This window comes from Eucalyptus grandis, chromosome 7 (assembly GCF_016545825.1).
Source record: "Eucalyptus grandis isolate ANBG69807.140 chromosome 7, ASM1654582v1, whole genome shotgun sequence".
In the NCBI taxonomy this organism is placed as follows: domain Eukaryota; kingdom Viridiplantae; phylum Streptophyta; class Magnoliopsida; order Myrtales; family Myrtaceae; genus Eucalyptus; species Eucalyptus grandis.
Window position 1 is genome coordinate 26262956 of NC_052618.1, and position 20951 is coordinate 26283906.

Sequence of the window (20951 nt, forward strand, 5' to 3'; positions counted from 1 at the left end):
TTTTTTTTTTTTGACGAAAATCTCTTTCGATTTTTACAAGAATCAATTCCAAAGAGATTTTCCGCCTATTATTTAAAATATATCATGTAAATATAACTTTTCAACATTCAATATAGTTTAATAAATGTCAGCAAATAATTCTACCCAAAAAAAAAAATGTCAGCAAATAAAACAGCCGAAAAACCAACAGAGCCCATCTAATTGAAAGAAAAATATTATATGATAAATTTACTGCACATTTCTATGCGTATAAAGAAGTTAAATATTGGACATACAAAATAGGGTTTATAAGTTTAACAAAATATTTTGTTGAGCTTGAAGTCATCCTCCAAAATTCAAGGGAGATTACAGAGTTTGCAGTCCTATAGAATTACGTTTTCAAAGAAGTAGACTTTACCTCCTCAAGACAACCTCCCTCGAGATCGAGACACTAACACTCCTAAGTTGTGTTTGAGCACCTGAAACTAGATAAATATAGAATACATATACAGCATCATAGAATACAATGTCTTAAATGTTATCTCTTGTTCGGAGAGGGTTGATACACGAAAGACAGTGGTGGTCTGGAGATGGCATCATGTCCATTCCCGTTTCGGTCCGCGTTATGTGAATGTTGGATCCGTTGCTCATAGTATTGTAAAATACATCGAGATAGCCAACTTGGCTTGGGATAAAAGATTATAGCATTCCAAGAGTATCAACACGTTGTGCTTTGCAAGATTTTCAGGAACTTGATCCACTTTATGCTTAGCAAAAATCTTGCAGTACACATATTTTAACTTTTTTTAACCCAGAAGACTTGAAGCTTTTAGAATATGCAGGCGACGCTGACATATAGATTCACATATAATTTCTTCGGGTATTTTTAGATTTTGAAAGGAAAGCAAAAAATTACCTTTCATTTTTGTTTAATCCTAAATAAGCAAGCCCTTTAATGTATTGATGATATCAGTTACGTCATTCCCATTGGAGCTGATGCTCGAAAAGCCAACACAATGATGGTTAGTCGACGTCAAAAGTTCACAAACATCAAGAAAATTCGTGATGGTCTGTAAGTGCGTATCATAATAATCATTTGTCTTCAGACGTGCACTTGTCGCAAGAAGGACAAATTTCAGGTCCAAAAAATTTATGGAAAGTCCACTCAAAATAATCTCATTGCTCTCCTCAACTTAGGGTTCATTTGACAAAGCATTCCCGATGCCCTTGGATCCCATAAATGCATGTGAGTTTGGGAAAACCATAGCATTTTAATAGCTCATTTAGAGAAAGCGTTTTGAGTCAACACATAGTTGGTCAAAGCAAACCAGCGTTTAGTAAATTATAATTGAAAAGTGCATTATAAGCAACATTTATATAATTGTGGCTTCAAAAAGACTATATTCCAAAAGTCTTTTGGTGTTTTATGTGATCGATTTAAGCTTTCTACTTATTAATTTGTTTAAACTGGAAAAAAGCAAAGACCTCAATTTCTACAATTTGAATGTAAAAGAACGTATAACAATTTGGAGAGTAAAAATCATATTTCTTTATATGGTTAAAAGATCAAATTTAAGAAATATTACAATGTATTAAAAAAATTATAAATGTAAAAAAGAGTCTCGTGTGAACTCTTTTTCAATTAAATAGGGAATAATTTCTATATAATAAACATGCTCACATATAATCGTGGAAGGAAAGATGTCATCCCTACAAATATTCTTTTTACTATTTACTAAACTTATAGATAATTGATCACATAAATGTGCCGTGTCAAAAAAGGCATTATTATCTTAAGCACCAACCCATCATTTTCATTATTAGGTTCAAATGTAAGTACATAATTGGGAACCAAATCTACTCTTGTGAAGTAGGTATCATTCAAGGCATTTCTCCATATACAATCATTGAAAGTCATCGTTCGCTTCTATAATTTTCACTTGTTTTTTATATAGATAACTTGCCACATCCTTTAGAACTTTCCACTTTATTTTTAATGCACTAAAGGCTTGCTCAATGCCTTATCATATTGAGGAATGGTCACAATTGAACACTTAACAAGTTGTAAGTTTAGGACCTGCCGACTTAAGCAAATGATATCTAACTTTTTTATATAGCCCCAATATCTACTAAATAATATTTACCCATACTTGTGTAAATTTAATCCCAACGTACCTCATGCCGAAGGGCTTTATAGAAGATATGAATATCATTAGCAATGTCTCCCAACGTACCCCAATAAAAATGAATTCCATGTCAAAATTACACAACCAATATAACTTGAGTCAATGTTTCTTTTTGACCAATAAAATGAATTTAATTGTGTATAGATGCCTCCGCTGGAATATGTGCACCATCCATAACTCTAAGACAATCCTAAAACAAAAAGGCAAGTATTAGTTCTTTATATTGATCATGCATTACTTTAAAATATAGATAAAATCTCCAATTTTTCTTATTTTCTAAACTTCCTAAATTGTGTTGGATCAAACACTTTTCACGTGTCACATACTTTTTTACAAACCTAAAGTATGTTCGATCAAAAAAAAAAAATACCTATTTGTGATTTCTCATAATATTGTAAGTGTTATTTGTACAAACCTATTACCTATATCATATCCTAAAACGAGAAGAAACCACAACACTAACACTCCTAGATTCTTCAATCATAATGCGTTACTAAGTCATGCATTAAATTATTAAATATAATGCTTTTCATTCTAAACATTTGATAGCCCTGGGGAAGATGCTAATGCAATAAGGTGCTTCAAATGCTTAGAATTATTAGCACATTATGGAGACTAGGGGTATTGGTATTATATAAATGCTTGGAATGTTTCTCAAAATTCAGGATATGGTATACGTAACAAATTAGTGCATGAACATTTTTAACACCCACAGTAAACCCTAAGGAGGTACTTTTAGTTTTGCAAAAGTATGTGACTCAAAAAGGGATTTGATTCAACCATCAAATTGACAACTTAGGAAAGCTTCGGAGAAGATGAGAATAATCAAAGATTTTAATATTTTAAGAAAATATATGATCATAAAAAAAAAGGAAGAAAAAATTATAAAACAACTTATATTTGCTTTTTATTTTTATTTTAGGATTGCATTGAAGCTATGAATGTCATGCATATCTTGTGATAGTATCTATACACAACCAAATTCATTTTATTGGTCGAAAAGGAACACCGACTCAAAGTGCATTGGTTCAATCTAATTTCAACATAAAATTTATTTATGTTTGGGCAAGTTATGAGGGATAGTCATGAAAATTGTGTTTTCTATGAAATTAGGAGGTGTGATGTACAATTTATCATTGGCTGCATGTAACTTATTTACGTTTGGATTGATTGGGACTAATTGGGAGAGAACAACTCACAATTATTATATTTTCTTTGCCCTTATAGCATATTCCATTTGCCTATATGTAATCCTATTCCCAAATCTTTTGGGAATCCAAACAAACAAAATCTTCGTGGGAACAATATGATTTTTTTTCACACAACATCCTTTGGATTTATCTATATTCAAAGTCGAAAGCTGCAACACTACATCCATATAACTTGTATACATCTGCAAAGGAGAAAGAGGTATTGAAATACTCAAGTTTTAATGTGTGAGGCATGGAATCTGTTAGAAGCTGAAAACCATATCCATGATCCGTAAAAGAGGGAAAGGGGTATGGTTGTTCATGAACTTTAATTCCATTTCAAAGTCTACTAACATATTAGGTAAAACCATCCAAGAACTTCCGCAAAGTGTTTTGAGATCATAGTCCTCACAACCCTTCACATGCACTTTTATAAGATGCTTTTACAAAAGCACACTAAAAAAAAAAACAAAACAAAACTTGGCCAAAGTCAGCACTCTTATTTTCAGAAGTACAATAATTCACTTTTAAAGTAATTGTCAAATAAGAGGGCATCGCCAGGATTGGCTTCATCAAAAATTTGTAGAAAAGAATCTATATTATTATTTTACATAGAGTGATTACAAGGTGTATATATATAGGAATAGATTAACTAAATTAGGTAAGAAACCTATTTAGGTAAAGATCCTAATTAGCCCATAATCTCTATCAATAGCTAATTTACAGCTAACAAAATCAAATCAAATCACATAAAATCACATTATATTCCATATAATCAGGGAGAGATTATAGAAGATTTCCCAACACATTCTAACACTCCCCCTCAAGCTAACTTGAAGATATCTCATAGACAGCTTACTCACTAGACGAAAAAATTGCCTTTTATGCAGTCCCTTGGTCAGAATGTCAGTAGCCTGTTCATCACTTGAAATATACGGCATACATGTCCGCTATCAAGTTTTTCTTTAATGAAGTGTTTATTAACTTTCACATGCTTTCATTGGTATGGAACTCGAGATCCGTAGTTCATCCAAGATACCTTTAATCCACATAACTTTGCATACACCATGTGCTACTGACCGAAATTCAACGTCAGCACTACTTCTCGCCACCACACTATGCTTTTTACTCTTTCAAGTGACTAAATTACCCCCAACAAACGTGCAGTAGCATGAAGTAGATCTCCTATCCATATTGCTTTCAACCCAATCTACATCGGTGAACACCTCAATTTCTAGATGTCCATGTTTCTCAAACATTAGACCCTTACTAGGACTTCCCTTCAAGTAGCGTAGAATTCTATATACTGCTTCAAAATGCATCGGCCCTGGTGAGTGCATGAACTGGCTCACCATACTTACTATAAACGATATGTCAAGTCGAGTGTAAGATAAGTAAATAAGTCGACCGACAAGCCTTTGATACCTTTCTCGATCTATCACTTCTTCAGCCTTGGTAGGTTCAAGTTTCATATTTGGTTCCTTGGGTGTCTCTATCACTTTATATCCTAATAAACCTATCTTTTTGAGCAAATCAAGAACATATTTGCGTTGGTTTACAAATATGCCATTCTTAGATCTCGCAAATTCTATTCTAAGAAAATATTTCAAGACACCCAAATCCTAAACCTCAAACTCCTCAGCCAGCTTCTCTCGCAAGCTTTCCAACTCAATTTTGTCATCACCAGTCAGTATTATATCATCAACATAGACTATTAGAATTGCATGCTTACCTTCCTTTGAGTGTTTATAGAATAAAATGTGATCCCCTTGACTTTGGTGATAGTCGAACCTTTTAACCACCTTCCCGACCCGTTCAAACCACACTTTTAGAGATTGTTTAAGTCTGTACAGCAACTTTTTTAATCTGCAAACTTTGCCTTCATTTTCTACAAAACCTGGTGGCAAACTCATAAACACTTCCTCCTCCATGTCACCAATCAAGAATGCATTCTTCACGTTTAACTAGTGTAAGGGCCAATAAAATGTAGCAGCCAAAGATAGTAAAATCTAAACATAATTTATCTTGGCAACTAGGGCAAAAGTCTCATGATAGTCAACTCCATAAGTCTGAGTGAACCCCTTCACCACTAGCCTTGTTTTATACCGCTCAACACTCCCATCAAGTTTACATTTTACAGTAAATACCCATTTACAGCCAACAATCTTTTTTTCTTATGGTGTATCAACCAATTCCCATGTGCTATTCTTCTTAAGTGCCTGCATTTCATCCTCAACTACCATCTTCCACTTTAGATCCTTCAAAGCTTCCTGGATATTTCTAGGAATAGATATGTGAGACGGGTTTAACACAAACACTCTATGATGATGAGACAACTTTTGGAATGACACATGTTTTGATATAGGATGCTGAGTACATGATCTAACTCTTTTTCTAAGAGCTATAGGCATATTAAGATTAGAAGTATTAGTATCAGAATTTGAGACTAGAATGGAGGGAAAATGAGTACTACTAGGACCATCCAATGACGAAGGCAAGAGATCATCTCTCGGGCTGCAAACAGATGAGACTTCAAGACAAAGTTCTGATCCGCAACCTTTTGAAGAGTTTTTCTTCTAGTACAAACCTAAAGCTCGGGCCTGTTGATCACATTGTGATCTTGAACTTTTTCTCCCCCTATCTTTGACACATCAAGATTTGGCAAAAGCTGTTTTCAAAGACTCAAACAAAGGAATGGGAAAGACGGGAGAGTTTGAGTGCCATAGAATCTCTTCATTAACTTTGGCATTCTCCCCTTGAAGAGATTTGTTAGAAAAAAAAACAGTTGTAACTCTATAAAGGTTACATCCTTAGTGATATGAGTTTTTTCAATATGTGGATTGTAACACTTGTAACCTCTTTGATTAGGTGCATACCCTATAAACACACACTTTTAAGCTCGATGATCTAATTTGGATCGACACTAAATTGGGAGATGGATAAATGTAGTGCAACCAAACACCCTTAGAGGAATATTAGAAAAAATAGTGGGGTACACTTTTTTTAAACAATCTAAGGGAGTAGTGTAGTTTAATACCCAAGTAGGCAGCCTATTAATTAGATAAAATGTTGTTAGCACAGCTTCCCCCATAAGTATTTAGGTACATGCATTGAAAAACTGAGGGCACGGGATACTTCAAGGAGATGGGGATTTTTGCATTCGACAATGCCATTCTATTGGGGTATAGTTCGGCAAGTTAACTGGTAAAGGATGCCTTTTTCTATAATAATAATAAAATAAAATAAAATATAAAAAAACTCCCCAAAAACTAGTTATAATATTCAGTACCATTATCAGTACGAAGAATATTAATAGTAGTACGAAATTGAGTCATAACCATTTGATAAAAAATTTTAAACAATGACTCAACTTCAAACTTGGCGCTCATCAAGTATGTCCAACATAAACGGGTATGATCATTTATAAATGTGACAAACCATCGTTTCCCAATTTTTGTTGGCACGAGTGAAGGACCCCAAACATTACTAAGGATTAAATAAAATGGTGATGATGCACAATGTTGGTTTGGACTATAATGAGTACGATGACTTTTAGAAAAGAGACAATTGTCACAATATAGTGAAAAAAACATCCACATTGTTGAACAAATGAGCAAACAAATGTTTCAAGTATCCAAAGCTAGGATGGCCTGATCTATAGTGCCAAACCATTATTTTTTCTTGAATAGAGGAAGAACTGAAAGTTCCATACGCTTGAGCTTTTTTATCAAAGACAAACTCTTCAAAATAGTAGAGACCATCCCTCATCCTAGCACTACCAATCGTCTTCCCCGAGATCTAATCCTGAAACTCACAATGGGAAGCAAAAAAGACAACACGACAGATAGACTCTTTAGAAAGTTTACTAACAAACAATAGGCTACAGGCTAACTTAGGAACATGCAATACATTATAAAGTGTAATAGAATTAGAAAGTGGAACTGATTTTTTGCCTGCAATAGATGAAAAACTCCCATCGGCAATCCAAATTTTTTGGTTGCTAGGACAAGGAATATAGGATTTGAACAAATATGGAGTATTAGTCATATGGTCGGATGCCCCCGAATCAATGATCCAAGGTACAAATTGTGAACAATAGGAGAGGGCATTTAGATTTTTACCTTGGTGGGCAATCGAAGCAATAGGATTACTCGATACGAACCCAGCCCGAAGTAGCTGCCAAAGATGGTCTAGTTGTTCTTTGCTGAAAGGGAATGTGGTGACCTCATTAGTTGTAGGAGGCATATGCTAAGATGACTTATTATCACAATTGAATGAAGTTGGTCTCCTGGCCTCACTAGTTGTAGAAGCTGGATGGCCATGAATCCTCCAACAAGTCTCTCATGTATGACAAGGTTTGTTGCAGACATCACACCAAATACAAGGTTTCCCATATGATCTTCGCAAGTTAATAGGGATTTTGCTTACATTTGCGTCGGAGACTATTGTTGTAAGAACACGGCCCTTCTTGTCTTCGGAGATAGCCAATGCTGAACCTTCCAATGATCCATCCTTTCCGCTGGTAGCTACCTTGCCCAGCATTATTCCCCGTCTACTTTATTCTCTCCGAACCTTTGAGAAGACCTCTCCAATAGGTGGAAGAGGCTGCTTCTCAAGTATTCTACCACGTACCTAATCAAACTCATCTCTAAGCCCTGCTAGGAAAGCGTTGATACGTTTTGCTTCTACAATTTTCGTGTGCCGATTACCACCTTCAATACACGTCCACTCATGGTCATTGAATATATCCAACTCCTGCCACAAATGTTTCAAAGAGTGAAAGTATTTTTTTGATAGTTTCCTCTCCTTGTTGCATCTTCCTTAGCTTCAAGGTTAACTCATAGATTTGAGATTGATTACCCAAATCCGAATACATCTCACACACCGCATCCCAGAGTTCCTTGGCAATATGATAGCCTAGATAGTTTGCACCAATATCTTCTTCCATGGAGTTGGTTAACCACGTCATAATCGTTGAATTCTCTGCATCCCAAATAACCCAAGTGGGGTCGTTTGTCTCTGGTTATGCATTATCTCCAGTCAAATAGCCAACCTTTCCTCTACCCCGTATATACATTCAAATGGATTGAGACCACCAAAAAAAGTTATCACCATTCAGCTTTATGGAAGTGATCTAAATGGGATGAGGTTCAGTGGACTTTGTGAGAAGTGATGGGGGGTTAGACTAGGTGGTTGATGATTCGTCCGACATAGTGATTAAATGATCAAAAGAAAAAATTAAAAATTACCCGAGGTAAATAGATAAAGGACCTTCGAGCTCTGATACCATGTAGAAAAGAATCTATATTATTATTTTACATAGAGTGATTACAATATGTATATATACAAAAATAGAGGACCTAAATTAGGTAAGAAATCTATTTAGGTAAAGATCCTAATTAGCCCCTAATCTCTATTAATAACTAATTTACAACTAACAAAATCAAATCAAATCACATAATATCATATAATATTCCATATAATTGGGGAGAGATTATAGAAGATTTTTCAACACATTCCAACAAAATTCAAAACGTCTAAATTGCTTTAACTCTAAAGGAGCTCTAGGTCTTATAGCTCTAGAGATGTGGATTTCGACTCTGAATACAAGCAAACTTGGAGGATATTGTGTGAGAAAATTCATACTAGTTGTAGGGAGATTTGGCCCAAGGCTTTACAAGAGGAAGTATCAAGGGATTACATAGGTGTATGAAGCCACCAGAGATGTTATCCAACAAGCTTTAGCATAATTTCAAGCAAACAATCCTCATCAACCTCTATAGCCATCTCAAAATCATCCATAGTTGTTTTAAGACACTTAGGATGGACCACTTTCTCGCTATCCTTGGGATTATTTTCCACATCCTACTGATCAGAGTTTAGACAGCTAACCACAACCCTCAATTGCTCACCCAAAATCCCATGCCAGTACTAGAGAGCATGTCCGAAGCTAAAAGAGCTAGAGCACTCTTGAGAGCTAAAGCAATGAAGACATTTCAAATATTCTAATGAAGCCAATCCTAATGATATCCCCTCATCTGCGAATGACCTTTTAAATTCAATTATTGTACCACTTAAAATAAGCGTCTCAGCTTTAGACTGTGTTTTTTGTGTGCTTTTGTAAAAACATCTTAAGGATGCATGCAAAGGTCTTGTATTTTTCTGGTCTATTGTTGTCCTATGGTTGTATCGTTAAAGGTCTATATCACCAATATAAGGGTACTATACTTCAGTTGTGAAATGAGATCAAGTTTGGATAATTCTATAGCCTAAGCTTCTCCACCTCTACCTAAACACTTTCGTGTTTTACCTTAAGGTTCGATATCATTATATGTATATAGTTGCATTATTAGGTTGATAAGATGAATTGGTTCTAAGTATGTGATCCACTTGCCAATTTGTAAGTCATGTGAATCATAAAATTATTGCAATCTAAGAGTTTCAAGGTGTCTAGAGACTAAAATGCAATCCCTTTAAAAGGCCAAGAGAAGGGCCATGATATGAAATAGCATATCTATCTCAAGATATTTATTAGGCTACGTTTAATTGTCTGTATTTCTAATCAGAATAAGATTTGATAGGATAAGATATAAAATATAGGGATTTTGCTATATCATATCCACTATCTAATCATTGTAGTAATTAATTCGAATATATTCATATCGTATCATGTATATTGTTTGGTATAAACGACACATTAATGAACCAAAAATTTTACAAATGGAGATGATAAAAGTCTCTTGTGACTCTCTTGCTTAATTTATTTTTATTTTTTTTATTTATTTTATTTTCCTCTCTTTTTTAATTTTTTTTAATTTTTTATTTCTTTCCCCTTCCATCATTCTCTAATAAAATTTTATTAAATAGTAAATTGTACTAACATACCTAAAATACCTTAAATATATAATAAATATAAATATATATTTATATTTATATATTGAATTTCTATTGTAAGAAAAATTAAATTAAATTATATAAATAAAAATAAGATTGAATAAGATACTAAATTATTATTTTTGTCATTTTGAATAGATATATAATTTCAATTTTTTAATCTACGAAATCTTTTATTTGAGATTAATAACTTTCTCATTATGGATATTAAAAATTATATCTACCTTCATCCTACCTTCCTCGTGAAATAATATTATCCAACCTATGTCATCCTTATATCCAATTCTATTCTATCTTGAGTAGGCAACAAACACAGAATATGATAAATTTTATTAAATTCTAAATTTTATCATGACTGCCAAACGCAGCATTTAATCTATATAAGTATGTATATGTTACATGCCGATTAAATTAGCATTATATTAGGTAAATACTATTTAGTAGATTCTGAAGCGGGCTTCAAATGTATCCATCCTCTCACTTGGGCAAGATATATTTTAAGCATCAATTACACCATATGCCTAATCTGTCTTGTCTTGTACCTATTTTTGGTTGCTTCTTCAAATAACCGAGTAAATGCGAAGTTGAGACAAGCATATGAGCCAGCTTTATGAGCTCTGCAAGACTGGAGCGGAAGTACCATATTGTCTAAGGAGAATAGCGGCTTACGAAATCGGATTGTTCACCACCGGCTTATGTGTTCTTGATTTGATGGTGATAATCAAATTTCAACAAAAAAGTTACAATAGAGAAGTTTCGAGCCCAAGAGTTTCTGAAGGTGAGTTGTCACAAGAAATGGAGGCCAAAGAGTTTGCTTGCGTGGGGCAAGCATTTGTCCTTCGATTTGCTTCCATAGCTTCTTTCTAAGACTATAAAAAGATTAGAATGCAAATCAATTGTCTCTCATGCTACAAGATTCTATTATTCTGTTGGATAGAAATAAGTTACAACATCTGCTCAATTAGGCCCTATTCATTTGTGTTCTTTTCTTCCAGTCATGAACACAATTTCTGATTTTTTGTTCCGGAAAACAAAAAAAGAATAAAAATTAATTTGTTTGCATTTTTGTTCCAAATTTATTTTTTGTTCCCAAGAACAAATTTAGAGCAAAAACAAGAAACAATAAAAACTTGTTTTTTGTTCCCAGAACACTTCCAAGAAACAATTTTTTCTCTCCTATTTTTTTTTTTTTCTTTTCTTCATTTTCTTCTTTTTATTTGGCCGGTCGCTAGCCTCGACCATGGCCGGCGATCAGCCGTCGAGGCGATGCCGGCCCCCGGCGAGGCTCAACCTTGCCTTAGCTAGGCGAGCTTGAGCTCACCTAGATCCGACAAGGCCGAGCTCGCCTAGCCACCGGTGAGGCTCGGCCTCACCGAGCTCACCCAACCAAGGCCTCGCTAGGAGAGTCGCCCAACCTTGTTGGCCGGCCGGCCTCGTTGGGTCGCCGCCATGGCCGAGGCCGGTGACGGCCAAAAGGAAGAAAAAATAAAAAATAAAAATGGAAAAATAAAATTAAAAATTAAAATAAATAAAAAAATATACAAGTTTACCAAAACGTTTTTGTTCTTTTTTTATTCCAAGAACAAATTTACCAAACGTGTTCTTCTGTTCAAAAATTATTTCCCGAAATAGAAATAGTTTTTTCTATTTCTGTTTCCTAGAACAATTTTTGAACAAAAACGTTACCAAACGCACCATTATCTTCTAACGAGGATATCACAATATACCATTTCATATCCCAACATTCTGTTCAATAGAGGCAGCTTGCACCGGGAAAATTTCATATCCCAACATCTCTCTCTCTCTCTTCCCGCTTGGGGTCGAGGTGGGGGTATTTTGATCGCATTACATGGAAATTTTTTTACAAAAAAATGCACTTAAGCTTACTAGCCCAGCCTTGGAGTCATCTCAGCAACTCTGAAGAGCAGAAGACATCATGTTCGAGCAGTTTAACGCCTCTCTTCCAATGAACCAATCAAAGAGGTTGCCTGAAACACTAGTCAAAGGATGTAATTTTGTTGGGTGGCTACAAAAGCAAATAGTATCATGGCAATAACAACAGAAGAAAACGGTTAAGAAAAGCTTTAATTGGATGATATACCGAGAATCTACAGAAGTGACAGTGAATTTTTGCTATGCTGGGGAATATAATTATTCAATGACCAAAGAAATTTCCAGATATCCAAATTCAAAAGCCTGATAGCCGGACAATTATTTATTATTTTCAAAAAAATCCAACATAAGATTCAATGTGCTCCCAAACAAGCCATCTAATCACATTAGAATTGATGATAGCATTAACATGTATCCTTTCTTTATATTGGATAAGCAACAGTGACGTAACGTACATCACAGGAAAAAAGAAAAGACAAGAAATCTAGGGAAAAGCCCCACATTAAAAATCTCACCTCTACGTTGCAAGCTTTCCAAACAAAATTCCTCCAAATACAAGGGCTCCAAACCACTTGTTGGACACAAATCTGCACCGCACAAATGCGTGAGAGATTTACAGAGTATGAATTTTGAATAGCGAAGACTTGTTCAATAAAAAGGAAAGTACATGCAGGAGATATTTGGCAAATTCTGAAAGAAATTTTACACGTTAAATGATTGGAACAATAAACCAAGATGTTCCCATTGACATGCAAAAATATGTCCCCCATAAAATAATTAATTATGTTCTAATAGCTTAGAATTACTGTCATCAAAGAACTACATTATATTCTTTGACAAGCCAAAGAATACTATGAAAATGCAATCCCATATCCATTGATGAAGCCAATAAGCCCAAGGCTTCCTTATTGATCACCATAAACATCAGCAACTGGAGAAAATGTCACATTACCAACAACTAAACATAGTTAAACATGTGATCCCTGAGGAAAATAATATTGATTTCACGTTTAGACTGGACTTTGTGTCCCTCACTAAAAGGCCATTCTAAATGTTAATCGCCTATATCTTGGAAAGAAACAAATAAATTTTGTTCACAAATGAAAGAAACAGAACACTTCACTATTATAAAGAACTGTTATGAAAGACCTTTAAAGGGGAAAAAACTTATCTTAACTAAATGGCCGTCAAGGCATTCGTAATACTTGGAAAGTAATTATACACTTACTTTGGGTAGATTGTTTGAGTTACATATGATGACTGTGTCCTCCTTCTGTGTTCTTAATATCGACTCTATGCACTATATGGCTCAATGAAATGAGGTTAAAAAACTAAAGATGTTGAAGTAAACTACAGAAAGAATTATAGCTCAACTTATGCAAAAATGAAAAGGTAAGGGGTTTATTGCTTGGCTCGACCCAAAATACATACTTTCGGTTACAATCGGCACGGCATGATAGATCAACTGTCAATATCTGCCATGCTATATGTCCAGAAGCAGCAGTAAGAAATGCATAGTATGGCCATCCTGCTCCACATGCATCATAGGAAAAAAGAAAATGAGCTTGCCATTAATATTGGAAGTCAAAATCCTTAGACGAGAGAAAATTAATACCAATATCAGCATTATATCCACAGAGTGCAAGACTGCTGATGCAAGCGATTCCAAAGCCAGAGATCCATTCCTTCGACAAATCTCCAAATCTCAATGCTGTTGATCTTACACCCACTTTAACATCATCTTCTTTATCCTTTAAAAAGGAGGAAACAAATCTCAAGAACCTAAATGTGGTGATCAGTTATAACTAAATATATATTGCTATTGACCAAAACATTGGATTGGTGATGCTGGAGTGGGCTTTTTTGGGAGTGGGATCGAGGATGGAGAGAGATTCCAAAGAAGGAAGAACTTTAAAGTCTAGGAAAAACAGACAAAGGCTAAAGAGAGAGCCAAAAAAAGAATCCTTCATGCATAAATTGAATAATCTCACGCATTACCAGTCCAATCCAAGTACCAAAGAATACAATGCAAGCTAGTTCCTACATTCATGGAGACAACATGGGATATAATCTTTATGCTCACGTAACCACTATCTGAGGCTCGATAGTTATTCCAGTAATTGCATATTCATTTGAGTTATGGAATAATATGCAGCCACGCATTTCATGCTTGTTTGAGGAATAGCAATGAACCTAGTAAGTTGTCCCCTCTTACCATTTTTCATCCAACAAATTCAAAATGAACATAAAAACCACATCTTCCAAGAATCTCTCAGAATTAAAATATATTGAGCAACTCGAATCCATTTGTCAAAAATGAATATGTTCTCCATTTTGGTTCTACCTTGTTGCTTTTGATAATCCAACTCATGTGCTTTCCCTGTAAGATATCATCTAATAATCCCCTTCTCTGGATTCTCTACCTAGAATCATTGGTGATTATTGTCCTTTTGCCTTACACTTTATTGCTTTTTTTCTGGCAGAGAAACAGATCTCATTTCACAGAAGTTATGAAACTTCACCACATTCCTAACTTTTTTGGAGGAGTATCATTGAACCAATTGATATACCATTCCAGAAAAGTCCAACCACTGAGAAAATGTACTGAAATTAAGTATAACTTGCAAAAAAACTCAAAATGCAAAAGGCACTTCATAAACTAGTCAACAAGTTTCACGAGATACGGTCAGATACCTGGTGTGCATATATAGTGTCATACACAAGAGTCCAAAAAACTCCAGAAAAATATAGAGGAAGCACAATATAAGGATCCAAACTTCCTCTAACGGCAGCCCATCCAAGTAAAGCTCCCCAATTGAAAGTCAAACCTAGATAGGCCTGTGGCTGCATTGGCATTGAAAATTTCCTAGACATCAGTCAACAGATAATGTCAATAAAAAGCACAATAGAAAGATTACGACCACTGCAACAAATAAAAATCCAGTCTTATTACCCAAAATGTGAACCTTTTCATCAAGGGATAAGAGAAGACAAGCAACAAAGAAGAAGCTCCGAGTATACGGCTGTCAAAAGATAATGAAGCTTTAATCATTGTGAAAAGAAGAAAATAGCTACATGCTTTTATATCAATTATTTCTCAATATACAAGAATCAGATATCAGAAAGCTATACAGATTTAAAAAAAAAAAAAAAAGAAAAAAAAAGGCCAATATCCTTTATCACATAGATCTTCCTTTTAAACATGGATGGAACAGCAGAAGTTTCTCATTGTTGAACCTAATTCTGGTATATTACCGAAAGCTGAAAGTCGACAACAGCAAGCTGATTACAATATTATGGAAGAAACAAAAGGTGAATATTGTTACTAAGAAAAGAAAGCAGCTGCTAAAGGCTATTGGACACTACAAACCATAATGAGTTAGCACACAAAATGGAATAAGCTGGCTGGGGCCTTCGATCAACCAAAGCCTATGCATCCTACAGAAGTAGTAGAACATAATGATGGCAGAATTTACAATCACCAACTTCATCCTAAAATTGTTTAGGTTTTTAAGCCTCAATCACCTGTATACTGTTTATAGCTCTGCATCCTGTCTCTTGAAGTAACTCACAGAACACTTCAACTAGTAACAAGACATCACAATAATTTATTAGACTTTCCTACTCAGAAAATTTTGGGACCAAGTTGAAAGGGTTGGTACTTTGGCAGTAAGGAACGATGAACACCCGAATGAACTTCACCAAGTAACACAGTTTCGTGCTTATGACATTTTAGTAATGACTGTTTAAAATAACTTTTAAGGATGACTTTATTTGTCTTTAAAGGAAACTATTAGCCAAGGACATAAAACCTGAGCATTCCACTTCTCCATAAAATATCAATTTGAATCTCAAAGGAGCTTGCAAAACTAGCGAAAGCTTATCACACAGTGTCTGAATAGGACATAAAACTGAGAATAACCTGTAATTATTCAACTGTAGAAGAATTCCAAGACCTAAAAGCAATTGAAACCCAAGGAAACTAAGCCCTTGAAATGGTGTCAAAAGACCACTCGCGATTGGCCGGGACTTTGTTCGCTCCACCTAACAGAAAAAGAGTCAACATAAATTAAATGGCAAAGAAACTTAATAAATTGGTCTCATAAAAGAGAAATTCCAAGAACTTTGGCTCTTAGCAATCCATGATCTATTTCTGAGAAAATAATAAAGCTTTATTCAGCAGCAAAAGATAAAGGAACCTTAAAGCAACCAGAAAAGTTAGGGAAAATAAAGAAAAGGTGCAGAAAAATACAAATCGACTGTGTCATTCTTTAGAATTTCAAGATGAATTGGGCTTTCTAAATACAATAAAAAGCAATAATTTTAAATTGACAGGTGAATGGCGAACTTATGATTTACTTTATATATTTTAATTTCATAAAAAGTTGATTTAAACCCTAGATTGTAGCAGCAACTACTAGGACACTATCATGGTCAAACCAGAGAACTCTAAAAAAATGATTCAGGCATGCAGAAATCGTAGGCTACATTTAAACAGACTAAAACTTAAGGGAATCCAACTAAAATTGAGATAGAAACTTTTACCAAGTTTCCAATCAACCCAATAGTGCCAAGCTGACAACCAGAATAAGATGTAAGAGGTTAACTTCAAAGTAGATTTACCTAGAAAGGGGAAGAGCAGAACAATCATTTAAAACAGGTGGGTAAAGACAAAATAGAGGAAAATAATTTTCTTAGAATAAACACACTAGATGTATAACATTTTCAAGTCTTAGAAGGCTACGACTTTTCATGAAAATGCAAATAATTGCCATGAAGCAACAACTATGCCAAGGAAACAATTCATCTAAAAGACCACAATTCGATGGGAGAAGTTAAAAATGTTATTCATTATAACATTAGGGTTCAACCAAATTATTCAACCAATCCATGTGCACATTCGAGTTATCCAACCAAAAAAAAAAAAAAAGACAGAAAAGCACATACACAGTAATAAGCTTACCATCACATCAATGTCCCTATCAAGGAGGTCATTGACAGTGCATCCTGCACCTCTCAACAGCAAAGCTCCAGAACCAAAAAGCATCAACATCTTAAGATCAGGAAGGCTTCCTGGGTTTGCTGCCAGTGTGATTGACCTTGAATTGTTTGGATGTAAGCAACAATTAAACTCGATCAGCATATCCATATCATGTTAAAACAGCACCATGAAAATCTTTATTGCTTGGTTTAAAGCCTAATTCCACAGGCAAAACAATAATAAGGGGCATAGAAGGTATATGAATTCACATTATACTGACGAACGGAGGAAGCAAGTATAACTGAACATAGACAATTAGGTTCAAAACAGTGATATATGAGGGGGCCTGTAGCAATAGCAGTCAAACATATTGTACATGCTTACAACAGTTCTAGGTGGATAGCCCCTAACAGTACATTCAAAGCTTTTTCACAGAATCCATTAGACCACTCAATGGCATGCACACACCCCAAACAACATAAGTTCTTGGCATCATCCTGCAACTACAATGAACCAACACTCTCTTTATAATCATTCATGTTAATGTCTTGTGTAGAATGTTAATTAGCCCTGAGGACTATTTTAAGTCACAGCAATATTGCTACTGAAAACGAGCTTATCATTAACATTGAGAAATTTTCTCTCCCTTAGTTTCAAAGGGCATTGAGGAAGTGGCACCATTAGTGTTTGACATAAAGATATGTTTTTCTTTTGATGATTCATAAATAACTTCATTATAAGAAATATGATACATCAGAAATGTACAAGCACAGAAGCAAAGTTCATAAACAAATGAAAGTAGAACATCACTAGACAAGACAAAATCAGAGCAGAGTGCAAAAATAAAAGCAATCGAAGCTTGAGATTCCTCAAAACAATCTTTTGTTAGGTCCTTCCCAAGCACATAACACAAGACAAAGCAGTGCAGTGCTTCAAGGCCAAACTTACAATGAGGAAAAAGATGAATCAAAAGAAGATGATCAATGGAATCATCCTGATTTTTGCACATATGATGCCAGTTCAAGAGAGTGAAATTTTGTTTTCTGAGATTTTCAATAGAAGAACCTTATTCTAAGCTACAGTTCAACAAAAATAAGATATTCTACAGGGAACATGAAGGAGCCAAATTGCTGTTGAGAGAGAGTGAGGAGAGAAAATTCCCAAAATAAACATATTTAACACTGGAGGTCTTATTTTCTATATAGTACACCATCTTGTCATCCCGAAAATAGAAACCACAAAACTTAGCAAATTGGTGAAGAGCTAGGAAAGAATCAATTGGAGATAGCTCCTAATCTGAAAAAAAAAATTGTGAATAATGAGCTCAAATGACAGTAACCACCCTCCAAAAACACATGTAGTCTGAAACCATCAAAGTCTTGTTTCATACAGAGGATTATCTTTTAGTCCCACAAAACCGTGCCTTTGCCATGGAAGAGGATGTCATTGCTTGAACCCACATTCATTTCCAGATTCATTCGTTGGCTAAATCCTAATCCTCAGAGTTTTGTCAAAAATAAATCAGTTCAGATATAAGCAGCATCTCATCATAACTTCCTTTAAAAACAAGGAGACGGGATGTAGAATTTGTCTCCCTTTCAAAACAAAGAGTCAGCTGCAGAATTTTACATTACCGTGGTCTCCTCACTCACAGTTCAAGTCATTGGTGTATGAGATCCATAGCTAATCCCCTACAACTGATAATCCTTGTAACAGTGATCTATCAATGCCTTTGTCAACTCCCAAATGACAATGCAGAAAACAAAACCCTATACATGAATAAGGCAGCACATACACGCATTACAAGTTAGGAAAGAATCGAAACAAATTTAGTCTCTCCTCTTTGAGTCATTCTATCAAGCACATTGCAGCACATCGCACGTACAAACATATTGCAATGAACTATCCCAAACAAGAATTGCGAACTGGTAAAAGAACTGGAACACACAGCATTTCCACATCAGAGATCCATTTTTTCCGAAACCACTCGGTCTTTTCCATAAAACCGTAAAGCCTCTTACCACATACAAGGCCAAGCAAGCAACCAGGTCCCAATGGGCTTATCCAAGCGAGCAAGGTGAGCATAAGGCCTCGCCTGTCTCGGCAAATACAAGTCGATCCAAGACGCCCCGAGCTTGGGCACTTTCTCGTCACCACCACCACCACCCGACCCGTCGTCTTCGCCATTCCCATCATTCTTGGCGCTCTCCGCCGCGCTCGAAAAGCCCACGACGGACCCACCATTCGGACATCCAAAAGACCCGAAATTTCTCCGGGAAAAGTCCAAACCGGCACCGCGGGACGACGACCCATGAGACCGCTCGGAACCATCCGGGCCGAACAGGCATCTCCCGATCAGAGCAGAGAGCGAGGGAGCGAATTTCCCCGACGAAGCTTCATGGGTCCATACGTAGCCGCGGAAAAGATCGTCTTGGCATCGTGCGCCGACCCCATTGTCGCAGCTGCGATGCAAGACCGACCCCCATGTCCGAAGCTTGGTCTTTAATCTCCTCGTGTACATTGCAGCCAATATGCCAGCACGCGCGACGAGAATTCTCTCGCGGCGGGAAAGGGAAACTACCGGTACGCTTTCAAGAATCTCGCGCCGGTTTCTTGGAGGATTTTCGTGAGACACGCAAGATCATAGATCGCCCGCCAATGAGATGAGTTGCGACGCAGGGGGAAGAGAGAGAAGTGAGTCGAAGCCAAACCAGACAACCTGCTTGTTCTGCTCCCGATTATGAACAGGAAGGGCGGCGAACGGACAGACTACTCGTTTAATTCGGCTGTCAAGGGAAATGTTCATGGGAATATGCAAAATTATTTTTAATTGCCTTAGAAAATAATTTGACTTAATACCTTCAATAAAAACTATACTTTTTAAAACTTTTGATTTTTTCCTATAATAAATTTCAAATAATTCTGAGTAGAGCTTAGACGCCAGATAACCTCATTTGTGTGATCTCAAACGTCACTTGGGTTGTGCGATCCATGCAGTGCCTGGGTCACACGACCTTCGGTAATGGTTGTCAAATGGTCGCATCCCTCAAGTGACAATTACTGGGTCACCATCAGCCTCTGTTTGACTTCTTTGTGCAAATCATGAAGACAACGAATAGCGATCAAGGCCAATACTTACATTTCTACAATGTTACTTTCCAAAGGCCTCCGAACTTATTTTATGCTAAAGCCCTTAGAGCCAAAGTCGAGTAAAAAAATGAACTAAACGCTATTTACATTTGTTCAAGAGATTTTAGAGTCTCAAAGCTCATTAGAAATTCTAAATCAAATAGGGCGAGAATCTATATAATTTTATTCATTTTTCAAACAAAAAATATATATTTTTATAGATATGCTAAATAAAGATAGGCAAAAAGTAATTGCTAAAGCTATACTAATTTGATGGAATTATGTACTATGACATGGGCAAAAAAAAATAACATAAGGCTAATAACACAAGCATGTCGCATTTACTCACAAATTAATTTTTATATCATAAAAAATCATAAACTGGTACATCAATCAAAATTAACTTTCAAGTCATGAAAAATCCAACTTCTTTCACGTTTACCCTCCAAACTAATTTTTTTTTATAGTTAGAAATCTCAAAATTTGTACATTCATGACAATCTACGCACACGACAACGTGGTTGGTAGATCTTATGTGGAAATTCACAATAAAAGGATTTCCTAAAGGACACGTTTTGAGAGTTTAGATCGGTTAACATGATTGGTAGATCCAATGTGGAAATTCACCATAAAAGGATTTCCTAAAGGACATGTTTTGGGAGTTTAGATTGGAGAAAACCCTACCGCATCAAGAAATCA

General features: G+C 35.6%; 1 protein-coding gene and 1 non-coding gene across 3 annotated transcripts; both read right to left on the reverse strand.

The window, feature by feature from the left end:
* Positions 1–11963: 11963 nt before the first annotated feature.
* LOC104453150 (4-hydroxybenzoate polyprenyltransferase, mitochondrial) lies at positions 11964–19883 on the reverse strand. 2 transcript variants are annotated; one of them, XM_039316358.1, is made up of 9 exons: positions 19145–19883; positions 17106–17241; positions 16065–16186; positions 15096–15165; positions 14837–14986; positions 13758–13893; positions 13574–13670; positions 12658–12729; positions 11964–12237 (listed from the first exon to the last, which is right to left on the reverse strand). In XM_039316358.1, the coding sequence occupies exons 1-8, from the start codon at positions 19642–19644 to the stop codon at positions 12660–12662; spliced, it is 1281 nt and encodes a 426-aa protein (XP_039172292.1). In that variant the 5' UTR covers positions 19645–19883; the 3' UTR covers positions 11964–12237; positions 12658–12659. The 2 variants fall into 2 exon arrangements, with proteins under 2 accessions (XP_039172292.1, XP_039172291.1); XM_039316357.1 differs by having other exon boundaries at positions 11964–12245.
* On the reverse strand, positions 12120–12239 carry LOC120286176. The gene has a single exon (XR_005553483.1). It is a non-coding gene; the product is annotated as a small nucleolar RNA snoR77 (small nucleolar RNA).
* Positions 19884–20951: the final 1068 nt, after the last annotated feature.

What these genes read in the sequence shown, in the direction of transcription:
- LOC104453150 (XM_039316358.1), bottom strand. Translation starts at nt 19,644, where the DNA reads ATGTACACGAGGAGATTAAAGACCAAGCTTCGGACATGGGGGTCGGTC. An exon ending in TGAAAAGGTTCACATTTTGG is followed by an intron (nt 14,987 to 15,095) that starts GTAATAAGACTG and finishes ATGCCAATGCAG; the next exon opens with CCACAGGCCTATCTAGGTTT. An exon ending in ACACTATATATGCACACCAG is followed by an intron (nt 13,894 to 14,836) that starts GTATCTGACCGT and finishes TCCTTTTTAAAG; the next exon opens with GATAAAGAAGATGATGTTAA.